Source organism: Nanorana parkeri, unplaced genomic scaffold (assembly GCF_000935625.1).
Source record: "Nanorana parkeri isolate BGI_ZX_2015 unplaced genomic scaffold, ASM93562v1 scaffold26, whole genome shotgun sequence".
Lineage (NCBI taxonomy): Eukaryota > Metazoa > Chordata > Amphibia > Anura > Dicroglossidae > Nanorana > Nanorana parkeri.
The window spans coordinates 3206688-3229651 of record NW_017306294.1 but is presented as its reverse complement, the minus strand read 5'-3'; the positions used below and the strand labels follow the sequence as shown (position 1 = coordinate 3229651).

Sequence of the window (22964 nt, the reverse complement as noted above, 5' to 3'; positions counted from 1 at the left end):
TCTCTCTCTTTCTCTCTCTCTCTCTCTCTCTCTCTCTCTCCCCTAAGTTTTAAACCTCCCCTACGCTATCCAAAAGGAAAATAAAATAGTATTGGCTGGAGTTGGGCTTAAAAGTGTCCACAGACATGAGAAGATTGTGTTTTAATTAATTTCACATATGTTGTTCTTATCAAGTGACAGGAGCCACTGCTAAACAAAAGATATAATTGTCAAAATAAAATATTTCCACCATCCAGTGCCTTGGAAAGTGTTCATCCTTCACCACTTCATAGTTGTTCTGTGTCAATATCCTATGTGCTGATTTAACAATTCAGAAAGCAATTTGTAATTACCTGGTGTGAATTTTTCTATAAGTTTGACAAACTTAGGCAGATCCTACTGGAAAATGTCTGAAAATATAATTAAAAGCATCATACCACAGAGAGTGCTAAATGTCAGTCAACTACACATTTTATTTATTCTGTATTCAGAAATAATGAGGGTCCCAATTGTTACAGCACTTTGTGTGGTTGCGATGGTCTCGGCTGCGGAAAAGAATGATTGCATGAGTTCCAGCACAGAAAAGGAACGCACATGAAAGCGAAGAGGAAAGTCTTTATCTGATTGCCAAATACTGATGAGTTCTAATGTGCTTGTCTCACAGCAACACTCAGCCCAGTTACTGTTCTGGCTCTGAAGATAGGGGAAAAGATGATCGCTAAAGGGGAAGTGTGCATATGCAGGTTTGGTCATTGTCTCAATGAATATCTCTGCCATTCAAAACAGTTGTCTTTTCTGCCCCTGCCACAGTCCTGATAGGAAAATCCAACATTGTGTTGCTTTTTGAAAAAAAAAAAGTATTTAGTAAACTTTGTAAGACACTACCATCCACTGAAACAGTAAATTATATTGGTTATTGTAGAAAAAAAAATACAATGTATACATACCTGATGGAGCCTATCTATAAACAAAAGGTGTGTTTTTCCATTTTGATGTACACATGTAGGGGAAATATATTAAAGCAGTAAATTCAGCATTCTAATCCATTGCTTACCAGAGGAGATGACTTATTTGAGGTTTTTCGCTTTTTCATGATCACATGATTGGTGTAGTAACTTTCAGAATCAAGTTTGCATATTTGAATACTACATTTCATTTCTGGTCAAGGGGGTTTTCACTTCACTACCCGTCTACATAATGGTGCCCATTCAGTATTATACACAATAACCATTTTTTTCAACAAAAAAATGACACAGTAAAATGATTATTCCCTTTTCTCAAGATGAAAGAAACAATACATCACTTGGCCACAAAGAGATTTCTTCATCCAATTCCAGAACGTTTTGGCAGTAACTGGTTTGTGTCTAGGGTAGGCACAATGGTGACATAACTTGGGATTTTAAAATCAGATGAAAAATGTATCAGCTAGGATGAAAGGGTTTTCCTGTTGTTTTCATTGGCTTTTATATGCATATACATTTTACCTGGCAGTGATAAAATAAAGATTTTTTAATGATCAGATCTTTTACCAATGAATGACTACTATTCAATGCTTTTTGGTAGGCAAATCCCCTTTATAATTTATGTACATAAATTTGAAATACAGTATGACTGTATGTCCTAATGTACTTTAGATATTCAAATGGATAATATTAGGAAAGCTGAACCAAGTTTAATAAAAGGTTTCATATTTAACTCCAGCAGTTAATGGTACAGTGTACCAACACTTACATTGTTGAATCCTGATTGGGATTTGTACTCAAGTTTTCTTCAGTAACATCAAGCACAATACTATGGGCACAGTTTAATGCAGCTCACCATACAGCTGTTAAACAAAGTCATTCTATATGTTAGACACACAAGATCTAACCAAATTATGATACAAGCATGGCCCAACAGGTGGTGCAGAAGTCATGAAGCAGATAAAACAGTGAAAGAGGACAGGTTTTCCACTGATTAAAGAGACATTCTTTATAGATTGCATTTTGGTGAGATATTTTAAAACGTGAGTTCAGAACATTGCTACCCAGGAAGCTCTAGGGATGAGCTTAGGCTCCCATGTTCTATTCAGGCCTTCAGCCAACGGGAATCTAATCAATACAGACAGACAGACACAGACTGGGAAAATGAGAGCAGACAAATAATAAAGCAGCGGGTAAGGCTTACTTTCTACTTTCAGTGGGCCCAGAAAATAGATTCCAATTTAGCTTTTAAAAATGCATATCTATTTTTTATTTCCAATAAAGTAAGGGGTGGGTTAGGTATATTATAAAAAAATATATGGTCACCAAGCTCCCTTGCACTTATGCCACTCAGTTGTCAGACTATGAGGAATACATTCAAAACACTTTATTGATGACCACATAAAACCAACTATGCTGAGCTTTCTGATTAAAAATACATGTTTGTAATATAAATTATATATTTATGATGTGTTGGGTAAAGATTACTATCTGTTGCTTTATATTCTGTATTTTTGGACATTTATGCATTGTACAGGGCATGCAACGTATTTGTCATTAACTACTTCAAATAGTAATGATTTCTGCTGGTTCTTAAATGGATACGTATTTTCCATTGTTCTATATATGCATATGCTAATGCTAGTGAAAGACTAATACAGGGCAATTTTTTTTGTAAATTATGCACATACGGTATATTATTAAGATGATTATTCTTGTTCTTTTACAGCTAACTCGAGTACCAGTAGAGTCCTGTGGTCAGTATACCACGTGCAGTGATTGTCTTGGCTCTGGAGACCCACACTGTGGTTGGTGTGTACTTCATAACATGTAAGTACAACTTTTTATGTTTAACATGAAAGCTATGACCATTTTTTTAGTTTGTATACATTACCTAGTAGAATTAGTATCAGACATCTATTAAATGATGAGCAAAACTGTTTGTCCAAACTAAGATTCACAGCACACTAGGCCAGTTGTTAGCTACAAATCACAAGTTGACGCCACATACAATCGGATCCACTTTATGGACTAGAAGAATAATATGGACCCATTGCCTGTCCAGGTGCCATTTACAGACTCTTAGGGGGTGATTTACTAACCTAAACACACGCACGCACTAGGTGCGTGTGATTTTTACACAGCAAAATGTATTTATCAACCAAAAAGTCTCTAAAAGCATATTTCCACTAATGCCATATATGGAAAAATCATGCACATGATGCACATGATGCATATATAATGCTGCTTCACAGTTTAGACAAAAACGGTTAGCTCATGCATTTACATTCCTGCATTCATCAACGCAAGCAACACAATGTAGAGCTAATTTACACAACATCACCTTGCAATTCATGCAGGACTTTGCACAACACACCTGCTAGGTGTGTACACACTACAAAGGTGTCTAGATTCCACCAATAGATCATGCTGGGAGGGAACACACTACAAAGGTGTATACTTGTTTGTGGCGTGTTTATAAGGTTAGTAAATCAGCCCCTTAGACTGAGAGTGTGTAGGTTTCAGTGGGAATCACGCTCTTTTTTCAATGGGGATTGTATCCTGCATAAAAGCAGGATCCCCATTGGATCTGGATGAAAAATGTATTTGGGGAAAAGTGTATATATAACAGGTAGATTGTGAGTATCTGCCTAACAAAGCATTTTCTTGTCTGTTCTTTGCCACCCCTACATTTAATTCAACTTGTATTTTACTGTGTGTTTATTTATGGAGCAAAAAGGACATGTTAGAGAAAATAATAAGTTGCTATGCTACATATGCCAGCATCGGGCTGCATTCAGTACTATTCAAGGTGCAGAGTCATCCCAGTATGAACTATATGGATGAATACACCTTTTGTACACCAGGTGTTTTGGAAAATTCAGCAAAAGTCAGGAATATTTGACAATCTTCCTTATTGTGAGTCTCTAAAGAAAAGAGCCTATGCATCCTGTATTTCTAAACCATTTTAAAAATGAGTAGTAGAAAGCAAAGCTCATGTGCCTGCATAGAGCAGCAACTCTGCTTAAATTAAATTTTTCACACTGGCAATTGGGAAACAATCTGTGAGCTCCTGGTATATGCATCAAGCACCCCTTTTTCATCTGTGTTGTACAAGCTCTTTATTTTCACAGCACAGTATTATGAGACTAATGGAAGCTGACATCTGATTAACTGCTTTGGGTTGCTGCACATTACTACTCTTTGAACTATTGAGCTCATGTATACAAAAAGAACAAAGATAATAGAATTGTCGCACATAGCAACCAGTCACATTCCAGACATAATTTCTCTGGGTCATGTCAGAAGGTGCAAGCAAGTATAGATTATATGAATTTCATAAAGGTGCTAGACAAAATAGTAATCTGTGGCACTCAAAAATTGTATTGATTATTCTTATTTTATTATTTGTAATAAGGCATATTTACAAGCAGAGACATTCAATATGCCTAATAAAGCGATTTCTAACAAGGTCCCATTAATGGCACATACAGGAAAAATTTAATTAAAGCTTCTTATATTCTGAAGGGAACCTTTTCTTTGTGGTGCTTCTGCTGGGAGAATTCACACAGATAAACAATATATTAATTTCAAATGGAATTGTCTTCTGCTGAAACAATTCCACCCGTGGAGCGATATATATTAAGTACAGGTCGGGTGCCAACATTATTATAAACTGACATAAAAAATTTAATTATAATTAGCATTTAAATAACAGACGAGTATACCTGAGGATGTGAAATACAAATCAGTTTATTTTGGTTGTCATTACTATCACTTTGATGGATGATACAGTTTGTGAAAATGAAATATTTAATATATGATCCTAGAGAGCTTGTTACTTCCAAAATTATACATGAGCTAAAACAAACCCATCTGAACATTCAGTTTGCTGTAAATCGGCTAAATATATTCCAAGTGCATTAAAACAAAAGGTGTACAAAGTTTTAGATTATGTTTTCTATAGAAAGCAGTCACAGCCTAAAAAGTAAAGTAGAAAAGCCTGTCCCTTACCAGCATACTAAAATGAAGGACCCTTTCTCTCTGTTTGGAAGCAATGGTCTCTCCTCAAAAGGTCCAACACGCCTAGCTAAATCACTCCACTTATCAGATATGCTCCCTGCTGATTGCAGAGCTATAGGTCTGGCTCATCAAGGAACAGAGAGACCATTGCTTCCAAATAGTGAGCAATGTTTCTCCTCTACAGCTTGCTGTCAGGAGACAGTCTTTTCTACTCAAGCTGTAAATGCTTTCTAAAAGAAAATAACTAAGATTTTGCACATCCTTTGTTTTGATGCTTATAGAATGTATATAGCTGTTTTAAACTAAAGGTTTACTGGGTTTTAATGCAGCTCATGACAATATACCGCTGTCATCCATAGCAGCTAGTCAAAAAATTTACTACATTGAGCTGACTAATGGACACAAGGAACTTATAATTTGAGAGGCAATTGTTTTCAATTTATCTCATTGGCAGTAAATAGAAGATACGGCAGCTTGAGCTGTGAAAATTGGAGGTGGTGACTGGATACAATGATTAGTGCATTATGCACTTGTATCTCTTTGTGTATGGAAGCCTTTGGTTTGATGACACTGGATATAAGCATGCATTATGCAAATGTAACAATATAACATATCTAAGCATTGCTTATTATAGCTATCATATTTGTTAAACCATACTGTCTTTCTTACTAGAACAATTTTCTGATTCTTGCAATATGATAGTGTAAAGAGACTCTGCAACTGAGCCCATTTAGGGCAATGTGTCAGGTTCTCTTAAAAGAGTATTGCCCCTTCCCAGCCACTGATGCTCATCTTCCCTGATGCTTCATTGCAGTATTGAATATGTATAGGTCTGTGTATTTTCTGAGCATGTACTTAAGGTTTTGACTGAGCAATGAAGCCACAGGGGAGTGCACTGAAGGTGAGTATTAGTGGGTGCATGGGAGATTTTCTTACAAGATAAACAGTAACCTTGCTCTGAAAAGATAAATACACAGTTTATTTAACTATACATTTCTTGTGCTTGCTAACAACACATGTATGCATTACCTGCTTGCTGGATACACATCATTACTGAGCAGTACATTATTTTTTATTATTTTAAATAAGGAAAAACATTATACAACCTGAAATAAAGCACCAACCATCTTTAAATACAGAAGACAAATTGCCACACTATGTTATAAAGGGTTTACGTTATTAGTTTGTTGCTTCTTTCCTTAAAGTTTGACCCAAAGAACAAAGGATAATCATAAAAGCCTAAAAAGGATATCTGGTAAATGGGATTAATATGGGAATTAAATGCAGAAGCAAGCTTCTCTCTTACACACAGCCATTGGAGAAGGTTTTTGCATTGTATAAAAAAAAAAAAAACTTCTTTAGTTTTACAACTTTTACTGTGATCAATGTGACAAGGCATCCCAATGATCACAAGCCTCAGGGACCATTGCACATGGATTCTGAGTCTAGTCTATTACTTAAATAGCCTAGTGACAGCAGCTATTACTGAATTCAGGTGTACTAGATCACACACTCTAAGGAATTAATGAACTATTTAGCTACACTAGACCTTTTATCCAACATATATATTATTGTACTTGTTATTTTGAACATCCACTATAAAGGCATGTGGGTTTAACTATACATGTTTACATATTTATTTGTCATGGTCTGTGTAACTAGTAGCATTGCAAGGGTGTGTCCTTCCCCCACATTGTTTGTACTGAAAGGTGTCCCTCTTTCCCATCTCAGAAAGTTACAAGGTGTGCGCACTCACTGCCACAAAATAATGCATATGAGCTGCACCGTGCCAATAAGTACCTTCACCATTCTGAGAAGCATTTTGGCACCTTTTGAAGAGACAAGGAAAATGGTGAGCCATGAAGAGGTGGGAATTAGTTATACAATCTATCTCATGTTACTACTTGAGCACAAACTCCATGGCTTGATAGACCAGGCATTGTAGGCACAGAAGCAGGAGAAAGAGGAGGACATGCTGATGTCTCAGAGCTAGCAGGATCCTTTGCCTTCTGCCTCCATCCATGTGAGGCAGGGGCAGCAGGAGGCAGAGGAGGAATACAAGGAGAAGGAGGGTTGGGGTTCTGGCAGTAAGGTGAAGGAAATAGGGCAGGCTTCAAGGGGCCATTTTCCCCCTCTCAAACCCTGAATGCTCACATGCCTGCACAAGAACCCCAGAATTCAGGTAATTAAAGAGAGGGAACATTGTTGGCTGGTCACCCTATTAGATCCTCGATACAAGGATAAAATTGACAATACATTGCCACCATCTCCGAAGAAGCCCAAAATTCAGCATTTTCAGGAGGTGCTGTATGAAAACCTCCTTGCCTCATTTCCTGATGGTGGTAGCATCCTCTCTGATGACCAATGTGCCTCTGATCCCCTTATAGAATAGCAGAGGTTGTGACAGTTGCCTCAGTACTGTTATTAATACTTTTTTTAAATACAGCAGTCAGGCAGGACAATAGGAAGCTGGCACAAGCAGCACCTGAACTACCTGATTCCTGATTACATGGTATCCGGTGATCCTGCTTCTAATTCTACAGACTTAACTTTTAGTTGCTACCCAGCATAATCAAGCTGCTTATACACTGTCCAGCCACAGGAACAATATTTATGGCTGTTTTCTCAAATATTACACTCTAATGTGTATTTCAAGATAAAACCTGCATCATCTGTCCCTAATATTTTGCAGCCTCATCAAGCTGCTTACATACTGTCTAGCTGCTGACCAATATCTGTGGCTATTATCCTTCAAATAATACACTCTACTGTTTATTTCAAGATAATACCATCCTTACTTCTCCCACATGTGTTGCAGCCTGACCATTTTATTACATTTTGACCTAACCAAGCTCCTTACATACTGTCCAGGCACTGAACAATATTTGTGGTTGTTGTCTTTGAAATAATACACTCAATAACACACTATTTCAAGATCAAACCTGTCTCGTTAAAAAAACTGTCTCTTCTCTTATATTGCTGCCTAACCAAACTGCTTTCATACTTTCCAGTCACTAAACAATATTTGTGGCTATTGTCTTTCAGATAATTCTCTAAGGCCCGGTTCACACCTGGGCGTTATGCAGCGCGTTCCTACGCTCTGCAAAATGCTCAAACACCGAAATCCCATTATTTCCTAATCGTATGGTTCACACCTGGGCGTATTACAGGCCGTATGAACGCGCTACAAAACGCCCTACGCCCAAAGAAGTACATTAGCTTCTTTGGGGCGTTTTTGTCATGGGATACAGCCAAGTAGCCCTCGGAAAACGCGCGTTTGTCGCATGTTTTTTACCGCGAAACGTGCAACAAACGCGCATATTCTATACTCCTAGGTGTGAACCCAGCCTTAGGGGATCAGGGAATGTGAGGTTGTGGTTTTGAAGTTTGTTTGTGCACTGACACTTTATTTAACGTTTGGGACAATGCAGCGTTGCACTGTGAAAAAAGAAGCTCACAAAGTATACTTTTAGACAGTTTTAGCATTATTTTTTAAAGTAAACTTTCTCATAGCTTTTAGTTCTGTGGTGGCTACTATTTTCACCAGCTGATGCAGACCTTTTACTGCTTGATACAAAATCAGGTGTTGCAGCCAAAACTACTTTTGGTAAATGTCCCCCATAGTAGTTCCCAGCTCCCCATTCCTCCTCTTTGACAAAAGCTTTCCTATTTGCCTTGAAAATGGACAGTATCAAGGTTTACCCATATGAACGTCTGTGGGATTCCCTATGTTCAAATTTTGTGAATTTCAAACAGGATATCAGGAACTCCCTGAAATTTGAACCTAGGCCGATTCACCCATTCCTAGTTTTCATGTGCCTTTGCAGCAGGATACAGGATAAGAGCACAGGGCAGCCTTTCTGGTGATTGCTGCTCTGCTTTAATTTCAACGCAATAACAGCTTCTCTGTGTGAAGGCTGCATGCCAGGGAGCTGTCATTGATTTTCATCAACCCTACTCTTGTCCCAACTCTACAATAGGAAACCTGACTCTAATGAAAGAAAACAGCACAGGGTTATTGATTCCTTTATAGGAAATTATACTTGGAAATAGAAGAATAAAGGGACACGCATATTTCTTTCATTTCTAAGTCTCTAAAGCTCATTTTTCTGCATGGAGATGTTTCACTATCCACTAAAAACATTATGGATAAATACATACAGTGATGGCAAAAGAAAGGTTTTGCGCAGGTTCAGTCTCCATTAAATGAAGCAAAAAGCGAAATATAAACTGCTTGTTTCACCCTAATGACAACATAAAAAAAACATCAGTGGCAAAACAGTAGCTATTCCATATGCCCATATAGCTACTATAAAGCTTGGGAGTAAGGGGCCATTAAAGAGAGCCCAGTATGGCATTTGTTTGTGCAGCCAAGAACTATCAGGACAGGATACAGGCACCTTGGTCGGAGTATACAGTATAGTAGCGAGTTGTTTCACCTTTAGCAGCTGCCTTTCCCATAAGGCAATATATGCCTACCGGTACTCGGATGTCCACAGGACTTCAACTATACACTCTGGCCATAAATGTTGCAGGTGGCCCCCAGGAACAACAGAGTAGTGCTGACTGTTGACAAGGTACAAGATAGAAAACAAGAACAGGTGGCAAGGTACAAGACAAGACTATAACAAGATAGGACTCTGACACAAGACAGGAACAGATTCAAGGGCAAGACTATCATACAAGATAAAGATAATTACAAGGTAAGACTAGGATTCAAGATATACAAGAGCAGAATACAGGCTTGAGTAGACAAGAATAGACTGAGCTAGACTGAACTGTCACAAGCTCAGATCCCTCGGCTTGTGATGCTTATATAAAGTTGCACTAACCAACCCCCAGGCTGTGGGAAGTGGGTAGCCAGGCTGATTAGCCTGATCAGCCCACAGCTGACTAAACTGGGGTAGGTGCAGTGAGAACAGGCAACCACCAGATGGAGCTGGGAGATATGCTCCTAACAAGAACTATGCCAGATAGAACTGACAATGAAGATTGTATTGGCTGCTGGCTGTTAGCGTATATAAAGGGCCAAATTAGTACTTCCTGTCCCTTAGGCCAGATATCCTGTGCTGCCCCTTTTAACCCATACGCGTAGCTAGACGTAATTCTAACACTAATAAGATTAGACATCATAGCCATACACAGCACACCAAGGCAGGGGAGGAGAGTCTAAATAGAAAGACAACTGCATCAATACACCTAGAACTCATTACTAGAACAGTTCAATTTAGGTGTTTGGCCCAAGACTGGGTGAACTGCAATTATGTCCACAAAAATGTACAAATATGTGCAGGGACACCAGAACACAGTTTTTAACAGGTCTGCATCAATTTGTATTTTTTTTAAATGTAGTTCACCACAAAAAAATAGATGGTTCACATCTGTGTGCTGCAGAAATGTTTTTTCTTTCGTCTTATATATTAACAAAAACCTAAGAGGTGGATAGTCCATAATGACCTAGTAGTGTGCTTCAATATAATGTCCAACCATAAACCACTGTATATATGTACAAACAATCCAATCAATTACATACTGTATATTGTATACAGAGATGCTGAACTTATCTGGATACATGGGGCATCCTACAGACCATAAAGAAAAAAATCACAGCATGGACTTGCACTGTGATATACACATCTCTGTCATCCAGGCATTCTGAAGATGCTGAAAATGCCTGGATGGCAAAGATATGTATATCATAGAGGAAGTCCGTGCGGTCAGTTGTTTTTATATAATGATAACATTTTCTCATAACATAGGTTGATTGAAATAGCTGCAGCCTTACCAAATCATGGTTTAGCTAGTTGTGGTTACTTAGATTTAACTGGGCTTGTTCTGTAATGCTGAAGATGTTTTGTAGCTTCTCCTAGTCACTTCTTCTTTTCCAATTAGTGTCAGGAAGAACCCCCAGTATTTTCACCCCCAGCTGTTTTCTTACACCTTGAGAACAAGGGACATTCTTTTAAGGACAGTGAGATGCACATTTTTGATAGAGACTACAACTGGTTCACAAGAGGTGTATTCATCAAACTAGAATAATCATCCCTGAACAGATGTGGGGCCTTTAAAACCATCTGTCTTTCACATAGAATGCTGCTATAAATGTAAATCAAGGATTGAATGTGCGATTCGTTTCGGAAACATTCATTTTGCGGACAAATTTTCGTTATTCGGAGATTCAGATGTATCCCAATTTCCGAATAACACGAATGATGAATGAAAACGAAAACGACATTTTAGACAAAATTTGTTAATGTTAGTCTGTACGTATTTTCGTTTGTGGATGAATTTTCGTTGCAGCAAAGTGACATTTAAAAAAAAAATTTCATTCTGCTGCAACGAAACGAACATGAAACAGAAACGAAACGTCGTACAGACTTCCGCTAACAAATTTCATCCAAATCCCGAAACGAATTGACTTTTGGACCTGAATCCCCCAAAAACAAAATAACGCAAAATCCGAATCAACACTAAACTAAACAAATTTCTTGAGGATGAACATGCCTAGGATTTAACACATGTGAGAACTGGTATTATGCAACAATGGTATTATGTAACTAGTGCAGAGTGGTTCCACAACTTTCACCCCTCCTATCCCATTCTTGAACAATCGACATCTACACATTTTACGGTGATTGGAGTAGGGTGTATGTGCTGCCTGTGTGGATATAAATGCTGGAGTATGTTCCTTATACTCATTGAAACTTAAGAAGTGGTTTGGCGAAGGTACAAAATGTCTTCAACATTACAGAACAAGTCCAGTTGAATGTAACTACTGCTAGTTATCGCTTGTTATGTCTGTCTGTGTGTATTTCTGGATCAAATATGTCTCCTATGATTGCGTTTGTCCCATATATGTCATATTTAGTGCAGTATGTGGTAATGGGATTATTGCAAATATTACCCTTTTTACTACACTGAAAATATCCATTAGTTTGAAATCTTCAATCTAGCTTGAAAAAAAATTATGTCTTTTTTATTGCTTACTGTAATACGTTTTATCCTGTTTTCCATAAATCAAGTCAGCATTCTTTGATTTCTTGGTTTAAGCATTTAATTTCTCAGCTTAATTGGCTCAGCACTTTTTAAGACCTTATGTTTAATATTTCAGAGTCATGCTATGTCCTCTTAAATATCTGTAGCTGAAATGGTTAATGTCAGTCTGTGGGCAAAAATGAGCCAAACCATTGCCCCTTTCAACAGGCCTTTAAAGGCATATCTGAATCCTTGCCCAAGCAATGACTCTGATAAATCATTTAGATGGTGTGAAATGAAATCGTGGAGCTTGGCTGCTGTCAAACTCTCTAGGGATTTACAGGAGACTGCCAGGTCTAAACATTTGCTGGCATGAACTAGATGCTGTGCCTAAGTCTCATACAACTGGCAGAACAAGGAGAGTTTCAAGGACAAAAGTGTATCTCTAGAACTGACCACAAAGGTTATGACTGGCTGGGGAGGAGTAAGAAATCAAGAGCAGAGAGTGCCACAGAAAAGAAGCAATCAATAATGGTTTCTAATGAAAGGCTGAAGTATAAATAGAGTGTAAATAGAGTGTGATAAGAGGACAAATGTCATATACGTGCACAGGGAGATTTTTTTTGTTGCCTAGACCAAAATGGTCATATTTTTTTCAAAATATGTGCTATTCCATTCATTGCCTACTATCTGTTGCAGCCGCTATCATGTCACCGTGTTAGATATTTTGGATTAATAAGGTAGTGTGAAGAGTATTGATGTTTGGTAAACAGTAACTAGTTAAATTATCTTGCATTAGTTTAAAATGCTTATAGCAATGAAAGATAACTTATAATTGGTTTCTGTGAGTTAGTTGTACTTTTAATTTTTGCTCATTGCTTTCTCAAAGATGGGGCTTTTTTCATCAGATGTGTTATGCAGAATGGGGGAATATACATAAGAAAAAGAATTAGAATCCTTGTGATAATATCAGTTTATAAACTGTCAGTTAAAGACAGCATAGATAGCAAATACCAGTTTGTAGAATAACAAAACAAACCCCTGACAAGATATATTGACATAATTAATTGTTTATAAGGCATACGGAATACATGGAAATGTGATTTTGTGTTTCATTTTCCCAATTTTTGAGTGAATGTGGCATTGCTTAGTAAATAAGGGGCAGGTGGAAAATGTACCCAGTTTTCACTTGACAATAAAATTAGGTTATGGTAATAAGCCCCAGGGTTGGATTGACCTCTCTTACAAAATGTACTCCCTGATTCCTAGACAGACAGGTGCCATGGAAAGATTGTTGTGGGAACCCTGAGGTGATGTAAATTATGCATTTTCCAGGGGCTAATGCCAATATATTGTGGCATATGAAATATCAATTATAATAGTGACTTGAGCTGATAATTAACATGAATAAATAATGAATGTTGTGATCACAGTAATCTTCATATACAGTTCTATATTGGATTTTGTAAACCTGCAGACATTATTCATCTAACAATAAATAGCAGATCAACATGTCTGCACCCCGGGGCTACATTTAAAGCAGAACTCCAGATAAACAGCTAAATGCACACTGGAAATGCATACTGAACCGAAGGGGTCCTGGGGCCGAAGCTAGCCGAAGGATCGGCCGAAGCTACGGCTAGATCCTTCGGCTGCTTCGTGAATAGACCACATAGTGATTAACATAATGTAAATATTCTTTTCAGAGTGAGTATATGTAACTTAGGGGCCAATTTGTAAAGAATAGTGAATAACGCTATCTGTTCTCTGTAGAACACTGCAATGTTTTCTCTACTCTGCACCTGCATTTTAAGTGTCCTTCTCAGAATGCAGAGCTTGGTGTTAATCCTATGGTGCCCCCTTTTGGCTTTTTCGCTGCGTAACCCTGCAAAAGGTACACCATGATAAGAATCAAGTCTTTGGTCAGAAGACCTGCCAAAGTCATGTGACCATTTTCCTACTTTAAAATAAAATGAATGGGACTTTGCTTGTTTCAGAGTCCTGAAGCTTGAAAACCAAACAACACATATGTAAAGAACACAGCTGTGCCAGTGTGCAAATGTAGGTCCACACAGTTGTTTTATAAATTGGTCCTTTTCTCTCGATAATATATATGCTTGAATTAATGTATATGATGGCATCCATATTTGCTCATTAAATTTGCATGCATGATCCAACATTCTTTAGTTGTCAATAAGGCTCTCTTTTTTCATAAATATAAATGCCAGGCTCAACTCATCATTAATATATTTCCATGGAGAGGGACAGCGAGGCTGTCTACAGATATCCCCTGTCACCATGTTATTTCTAACTATCCATCTGTTGTCTGCAAGCAATAGTAGCTGTGTATATATGGGTAGATTTAGCCCAGGGCTGGCCAAATACCATAAATCAGATAGCAAATGGTTCTTACAAATTACATCTGGTACCTAACTTTTGAGGTTTTCTTTAGTTGTTGTCAATGGAGCTGGCTCCTTTAAAATCCTGCTGGCTCCTGGATTGGACCGACTGTAATCTGTCTTAATCTTGACAAGTCTGGCTGAGAACAATATTCCCTGTTTATGGTAGTAAATATGCGTTATACCTTTGTTGAATTTCTAGGGGGCTGTGTAGTTGTGGATGGGTGGTGGTGGTGGTGGTGGGGGTTAGCCCCACTACAAGGCTAGTTTTTTTTAACCTGAAGATAGGATTTTAATTGCATAATGTAAGTCTTTTATTTTCATCATACTATATATGGCAATATAAGAATAACAGTCCAGGAATTTACAGGTCAGCAGTTACCACATTTCCAGCTTGACAAAACTCTTTATTTATAGCAGTTGCTGATCTAGATGGCTGATTGGTTGCAAACAACACCGAGTTCCCTCTAGTGGACAATTTAATAATCTCCATATTTAAATATTTAAAGAGACTGTATAGCATGTACAAGAGAACATGTATATTTTTGTAATTTTATATGTACTTGAGGAGTGCCACATTAGCAGACAGACTTTTCTGCCTGTTTTGCTGTACTACACAAATAGTGTTCTTTACTGCTCCTTTTTTACAGTCTATAAGTCTGCTGACCATTTGAAAACAATGCACTCTGTGTGTGGCTGTTATCTTGCTTCAACGGTTCTTAAAGAAAACCTGTAGTGAAAGAAACATGTAGGCTGCCATTGCTGATCTCTTTCTAAAAATGTTAGTTACATGGCTGTTCTGGGTTCAGTCTCTTGAATCACTAATCTAGAACTAGTATGCAACAAGTGAATTCAGAATGTTATCTGGTGCCCCTCTGACAGAGGCATTTATAGTCACAGATCTACGGTGGCTATTGATAAATCCAGCTCTGGTGCCGTTATCAGCTGATATAAAACATTTTTAACAGCAATTGTGTAAATGACTGTTCAAAGTGGTACAGTAGTTCTATATATCAGTTGATCTTATTGCTGCCTAAATGTTCCCTTTTTAATGTTAGCTAGATATTCCCGGATAGCAGTTTGTCCTATTAGACAAAATTGTATGAGAAAGAGATTATCAACAATAGCTCAAGTTAAGAATACTGTTGGTTATTTAACCCTGTCCATGCTTGGCAATGCCAATTGTATAACATGACTTTGTTTTGTAGTCAACTAGCAGTGTTCTCTTGCAGTAACAGAAGCTAAGGTCTTTCCTTCTTTGATTCTGGTCATGTTCACAGCCTTCTCAGATGAGCAGAGGCCATCTACTCTAGAAACAAATGTGCTGGCCTTTTGTGCCACTCTCCAGAGCACACTAACTAAAGGTTAAACCTTTGCTCTACTGGACTACTGGGAAAGTGTATTGCAGAGCCCTCCAGCAGTGAAATGTTTGAATCACCTGTAAAGGACATCTCATTTTATAAAATTCTAAAATGATCATTTAATCTTACCTTCTTTGCTCAAACCAGCGAGGGACAAATGTGCATAGTGTTTGCCTGCAACACACTGCTTTGTGTGTATGAGCATTCAGTTTCTGTTATTTGTTAGCAATGCATAATTAAAAATAAGTCAGTGTTTAATTTTAATTCTCTAAAAATGGTGTATTGTTATGGAATCAGTATAAATGTCAAGAACTGTGCTGCCACATGTTTGCCTAAAGGAGAATTATGGGGTGAGTGAAAAACACTCATCCCCATAATTCAAGTCGACCTATGACAATGAATGTGTTACAGATCGGCTCTATTGATCAGAAAGTCAGCGAACACATAGCGCTGATCACTGATTACCCAATCCGCTCCCTGAAGAGAGTGTTGACTGCCAGTCACTGCTCCTCGCAGGGGTTCCTCCCCCTCCCCTCTCCGTTTCTCCAGCACTGACTGGAGGAATGGACAGAAGAGGGGGCAGGCACAGCTGGCTCTGCTTCTAGAGAGGCAGAGCTAGCTGTCAGTCAGCCAGTGGGGTGGATCTCGACAGTATTGTCGGGATCCATCTTGGCTGTGCTGCTGCTCTGCGCTCTCAGCATATAGCTAGATATATTCCCCTATATACTGAGTTTTGGGTCACCAGAGGACATTAGTATATGTTCATACGTGACCCTGAAGAGAAACTATTTGCAAAAAAAGGTGTCTTCCATGCCCCAGTAGGGTGACACCATTTCCTTTGTTAGAGATATAGGGTAAAGTGGTGTCAACTTCCTTCCCCTAAACTGCTGATTGATCAATAAAAGAAGCAAGAGTACTGCTTTACTTCTGCAGACCCTGGCTATCAGAACAGTCATGATGTCCAGATACTACATCAGCTACAAGAAAGAATCAGGTAAAAAGGTTCTCAATAAGTTAGCTTTCTCCCTATTACAGCTATATTTGCCTCACCTCACCTAATCCATCTCCTGGCATGTGGGCAACGAATGCCTAAATTGAAAATCTCCCTGTTTCCGCCACTCACCACTACCCCGCAACCCCCTTTTTGTATGTATAGTTTTTTTGTACCCGTATGCTCATTTGTATACTAGAACAGGTTGATTGATGTACACAGAGATCCTCACCCCTGTTTAATTGAGAGTTCACCTACTCTTCTTGATGACTCTCACTTGCTAGGCAAAAAACAACCCCCTGCTGCTATTTTGGAACATAATGAAGGCAGTTTGTTCAAACCAAGAGAGGTTTTTTTGAACAGAGTGCAGCTGAAGAACGGGGTCGGAGAGTAAAATTATGATATAAAAGGTTGAATTTATTGGTTTACGGGATAAAACAATTTACCATATAAACAGACTGCACAATACAAAAACCACTATCCCCACACCCCTAAAAAATGATCATTGCAATAATCCTTTCGTACACATCAACACTCACACACAAGCGGAGCTAGCTGATCAATATTCTCTAAATCTTCAGGTGGTCCTCAGTTGTGAGGGAGCAGCGTTGGACTAAAGTGAAGGAGTGCAATATAGCATATGTCAAGTGCCTGGGAATTTCCTATCAAACTCTCTTAATATGTTTCTCTTTTTCCATGAAGTGTCTTTAAGATGTTAATTAGTTGAAATTGAAGTCAGTATGAGCATTTGACTTGGATCCTATAGACGCCTTCAATGGATACAACAAGTATCGCTACAATGGATACTTGATTGGTGATATCTTACTTTAGAACAAAAGAGCATGAGGATAGACCTGGTGAGTTAACATACAGTGTGCCGCTGAGTTATAATCACATTTGGCGAGCAGGATGCTTCCCCTCTGTGTGTAAAAGGAACTCGAGTAGAATTTACTCACGGCTACTTGAACTCATTAAACCGGACGGTCACTCTCCCGAGATTTCACAGGGCTTCGTCAGATCCAGGGATGTCTCAGCTTAGCATCCTACAGCGGATGACGCGTTTCGCCCCTCCTAGGTTTCACAGGGCTTCGTCAGATCCCTGGATCTGACGAAGCCCTGTGAAACCTAGGAGGGGCGAAACGCGTCATCCGCTGTAGGATGCTAAGCTGAGACATCCCTGGATCTGACGAAGCCCTGTGAAACCTAGGAGGGGCGAAACGCGTCATCCGCTGTAGGATGCTAAGCTGAGACATCACCTGCATGTCAGGCATCTACTAACCAGCGTGGTTATTTTGAGCAGCGGGACAAAAGGATCTGCTACGTCAATAACCTGGATACAATTGTGATCAAACTGGAACCCCTCTAAGAACCATTTGCTCCTCCAGAGAGAGCCAACTGGAGTGTTGCCTGGAACTTGTATTGCGTGACCATTTTCACGAGCACAATTGGAGACTAGAACATCGGGTGCCCATGCATCTCGGGAGAGTGACTGTCCGGTTTAATGAGTTCAAGTAGCCGTGAGTAAATTCTACTCGAGTTCCTTTTACACACAGAGGGGAAGCATCCTGCTCGCCAAATGTGATTATAACTCAGCGGCACACTGTATATTTACTCACCAGGTCTATCCTCATGCTCTTTTGTTCTAAAGTAAGATATCACCAATCAAGTATCCATTGTAGCGATACTTGTTGTATCCATTGAAGGCGTCTATAGGATCCAAGTCAAATGCTCATACTGACTTCAATTTCAACTAATTAACATCTTAAAGACACTTCATGGAAAAAGAGAAACATATTAAGAGAGTTTGATAGGAAATTCCCAGGCACTCGACATATGCTATATTGCACTCCTTTACTTTAGTCCAACGCTACTCCCTCTCAATTGAGGACCACCCGAAGATTTAGAGAATATTGATCAGCTAGCTCCGCTTGTGTGTGAGTGTTGATGTGTACGAAAGGATTATTGCAATGATCATTTTTTAGGGGTGTGGGGATAGTGGTTTTTGTATTGTGCAGTCTGTTTATATGGTAAATTGTTTTATCCCGTATACCAATAAATTCAACCTTTTATATCATAATTTTACTCTCCGACCCCGTTCTTCAGCTGCACTCTGTTCAAAAAAACCTCTCTTGGTTTGAACAAACTGCCTTCATTTGTATACTAATTTAATTGTCTATATCAGGAGTAGCCAAACTCTGGCTCTCCAGCTGTGGTGAAACTACAAATCCCACGATGCATCTCTCTCCGGGAGTCATATCTGTGGCTGTGAGACTCTTGCAATGCCTCATGGGATTTCTAGTTCCACCACAGCTGTATGGCCAGAGTTTGGCTACCCCTGGTCTATATGGTTGTAATGTTTCCCCTTCCCTAGAATTTCCCACTAAAATTCTTCAATACATACTACCTGGGACAAAAAAAAGCAGGAGTACACCAATAAACTCTGCCCTCTCCTCCTGTCAGCACATGTGTATGTAGCTAAACATTATTATTCCCTAATGCTGCCTCTCCCTTTCCCAGTCTAAGGCTGGCCATATACCTATCAGTTTTTCTTGAAAACATTTGACCCGATTCCTCCATCAACACAAACAGCGCGTTGATCTGAATCCCACTGTTTACATTGTATTCGGACAGGTGCCACCTGTCAGAATACCCAATGAGAGGGGGCAGCTCGATCGAAAATTTTCCAGCCCGCTCCTTCGATCAGCTGATCAGGGAATGCCGGCTGAAAGGGAGCCGACTGCCCATCACACTGTGCGAACTTCGGCCAGTACATTAAAAACTGGCGGACATTTTACCAGTGGGTGGGCACCTTAAGGGTTGCTATAGAAGGGATGACAGAGCTTGATATCAAAACAGATTCAAGGAAACATGTATTTAATTGTATTTAAAGGATTGCATACCTGTGTTCTACATCTGTCTGGAGTTCAGCTTTAAGTTTATCCCAGTTTACCATGGTTTACCAAGATATTGCACAGATTATTCTCTTGCCATATTATGCCCCACAATAACTGTTGCTCCCTATACTGACCTTTTACTCGGGTTAGAGGATACAGGCTCTCTGGTCAGAGCAGGCTATATTATCTTTTCAGCCAGGCACAGTCTAATTGATTGACCCTGCGTTTACCTTTCTTAGTGAAAGTCTTCTGAATTATAGCTAATAGACCTCAGGTAACTCAAGACGTCTACAGAGAGAAAGATAGAATCTCACTCTTTTTTTTTAACCACGTTGCTTGGTTGACTTTCAGCCTGCATAAAACAAGCTGTGTCTTTGATTTCGCCTTTTTCTTTCTAAACTTCTTAGCTGGAACCAGAGAGGAAAAGAAATATGTGATGCATGATTGGCTGTGGAAGTATTACAAAGCCCTTTGTCTGCTTCTCATGTTTGCGAGGGGCTGGGTTTAGAGGCCACAGCTTTTCGATTCAGCAGGTAGGCAAGCAATAAGAAATTTCAAATGATCATTGTGCTATACTGTAGAGTCAATGTGCGCTTCAGAAGAGCAATATGACCATCTAGCTATAACTTATCTCGTCACAGACAGTATTCAGATCTTGCAAAACAATCACTAGTATAATATGTTACAGAAATATGAACTGCATGCTATGATTAGTCTAAAGTGGTAGAATTAGAAAGCGACTGCCATATGCATAACTCAAAAATGTTCACTTGTGTCTCAAGGTGGAGTGGGTTGGCTTTCAGATTCACCTATATTATGTTATTATTATTATTATTATTATACAGGATTTATATAGTGCCAACAGCGTTTTACAATATAAGGAAGACATTACAATTACAATACAATTCAAGACAAGATGCTAAGGAGGGCCCTGCCCCTGAGGGCTTACAATCTAAAAATGAATTATAAAATTTGAATGTGTAGAAGACTCAAATTGTTCAAATGTGTATTTGGACAATATATTAGGGTCATGTGATACTTATTTTTAGAAATGGCATCCTTCAACAAAATACTGTCAATAAATCATTGAATTAACCTTACTTCAACTGTTCTCTTGAGTTTGAGTTGTGGCTTCTTTGCCATGTCTTCTTTTTTTATTAAAAGATCAGTCCAAACGAAATTGACATTTCACTTTTTGGTAGATGCTGAAGAGTTCAACCACCTTTAAGTTCTGACATCTCTCTGGGACTTTATTGGAGAGTTCTCTGCAGTTTAGTTCCTGGGTCTTCCACCTGCTATGTCCGTTATAAGGTGTATTTATTTATTTTATAGCAACAGGAGGTGCTGGAACAGACTGAGTTGGGCTGCACATTTCAAACTCTCAGGTGTTCAGGAAAAGAGTCAGTTATTATTTTTCTTTTAGAGTATGTAAGAAGCCAGGGGTTGATGCAGCCCACAAGGCCCACAAATCAAAGAGTCCAGCGGAGGGCAACCAAACTCATTAAGGGGATGGAGGACCAGAGCTATGAGACAAGGCTACTAAATTAAAATATGTTCACATTGGAAGTAAGGAGATTAAGGGAGGAATGATTTTCATATACAAAATGTTCCATTGTGATAGCAACATTAGCAACAAACTCTTTACGGTTAACCCCATAACAAAGACTAGAGGCCACCATCTAAAATTGGTGGAGAAAAAATGTCAGCACAAGAGACGAAGGGGGTTCTTCTCAGTTAGAGCTGTTATGGTCTGGAACTCGCTGCCACATGCAGTGATTTCAGCTAAGAGTGTGGAATCATTCAAGAAGCTCTTGGACAATTTCCTTAGAGACCATAATATACAAGTGTACAGGTACTCTTAAGAACAAGATCACACATGGTCTTATACACACGCACACCAGCAGAACCATATACATACACGCAATAGGTTGGACTTGATGGACTTGTGTCTTTATTCAACCTCAAATACTATGTAAATACTTCTGGGTGGAATTACCCTTTAAGTATAAGCCTACAGTGGCAGGCCCACTCCCATCTAAGACTCCACTGGAGATGAGTGACTAAAAATCCGGGCAGGTTAGTAAATCAGGATATTGTAAGTCTTCTGAGTCTTGTTAATAAATGTATGTAGAATTGTCCAGCCTGCAGAGACTCATACAATTCATGAATTGTGGCTGATTGTATTTTTAAGTTGCACGTATCTGATCATCCCGATCTGCGATCTGACTTTCAAGGTTCAGATTCCCTGTTCTGCTTGATAAGGAAGCTTACAGCCCTTTTAAACAGATTAGCAATGTGAGGCAATCCATAACATCCAATTAGATTTCATTAGCCTGTACTTGATCTGAATTAATAAATTAATGAATTACAGTTATTTATATAGTGCAATTTATGCAGTGCTGTACATACTGCAGATTCACGAGAAGCTTACAATCAAAGGTCCAAGGGACAAAGGTCCCTATTGTACATGCATACATACTAGGGCCAATTTAGACAGGAGCCAATTAACCTTCCAGCATGTTTTTTGGAGTGTGGGAGGAAACCAGGGTACACGGAGGAAACCCACACAAGTGCAGGGAGAACATGCAGACTCCATGCAGATAATGTGCTGATCAGGATTCAAACTGGGGACCCCCAGTGCCGCAAGACAGAAGTGCTAACTACCAAGCAATTATTGTGAATGATTAGAAGGGGTTACTTCATATCTTTTCTAGTAAACAAAATAAAGAATTGCACACAGATATAATCTTCGTGTAGCATAAACGGAATAACCCTGCAGATACAGCTGTGTAACAGAATGTCTTGTACTGAGGGCTTTTGTTTATTAAGTCTTGGAGAACATGATATGTGTTAACAGCGCATCTTAAAGATGTAAGCTGGCAAATTGGCAAAGGTGAGAAAATGGCAGCTGAAATGAGTTTTCCCTCAGGACTCATGTCTTGGCTAGACTTAGTTACAGTTCCTGACATTTATCTGTTCCCAGGTACCAACATTATGAAAGATTTCTTTAGGAAATGGATTTCTGCCCTGAAATACCATATGTGGCATTGACCTTTAGTAAGTTTCATCTCTGTGCTAATGAACTTGTTCTGGAACTGTGGCTTGTTAAATACCTCACACAGCTACATGGAATGATGAGTGCTCCATAAAAATCTTACAATACTTGGGACAAGTCCTGCATTCCTTTATAAGTCATGGTCTGCACACGCTAGAATTTAACTGAACTTTTTTTTTTTCTGTTGCACTTTACTCTCCAGAAGGCAGCAGTGTTGCCAAGTTTGATTATCTAAGTTATGCAGAAAACAGTGACTGTTCTGACAAGTGCCACCTGCCCTTCTCTTATTTTTATGCACAAGACAGATCTGTATATGTTATTTATA

At 38.9% G+C, this 22964-nt stretch overlaps 1 protein-coding gene across 1 annotated transcript in view; it reads left to right on the top strand.

The window, feature by feature from the left end:
- The window catches only part of PLXNA4 (plexin A4), a 580559-nt gene that overhangs the window by 293026 nt on the left and 264569 nt on the right, over window positions 1-22964 (top strand). The window contains exon 4 of the mRNA XM_018566064.1: window positions 2671-2771. Coding sequence (XP_018421566.1) covers window positions 2671-2771 — 101 coding nt within the window. The remainder of the gene's footprint in view (window positions 1-2670; window positions 2772-22964) is intronic.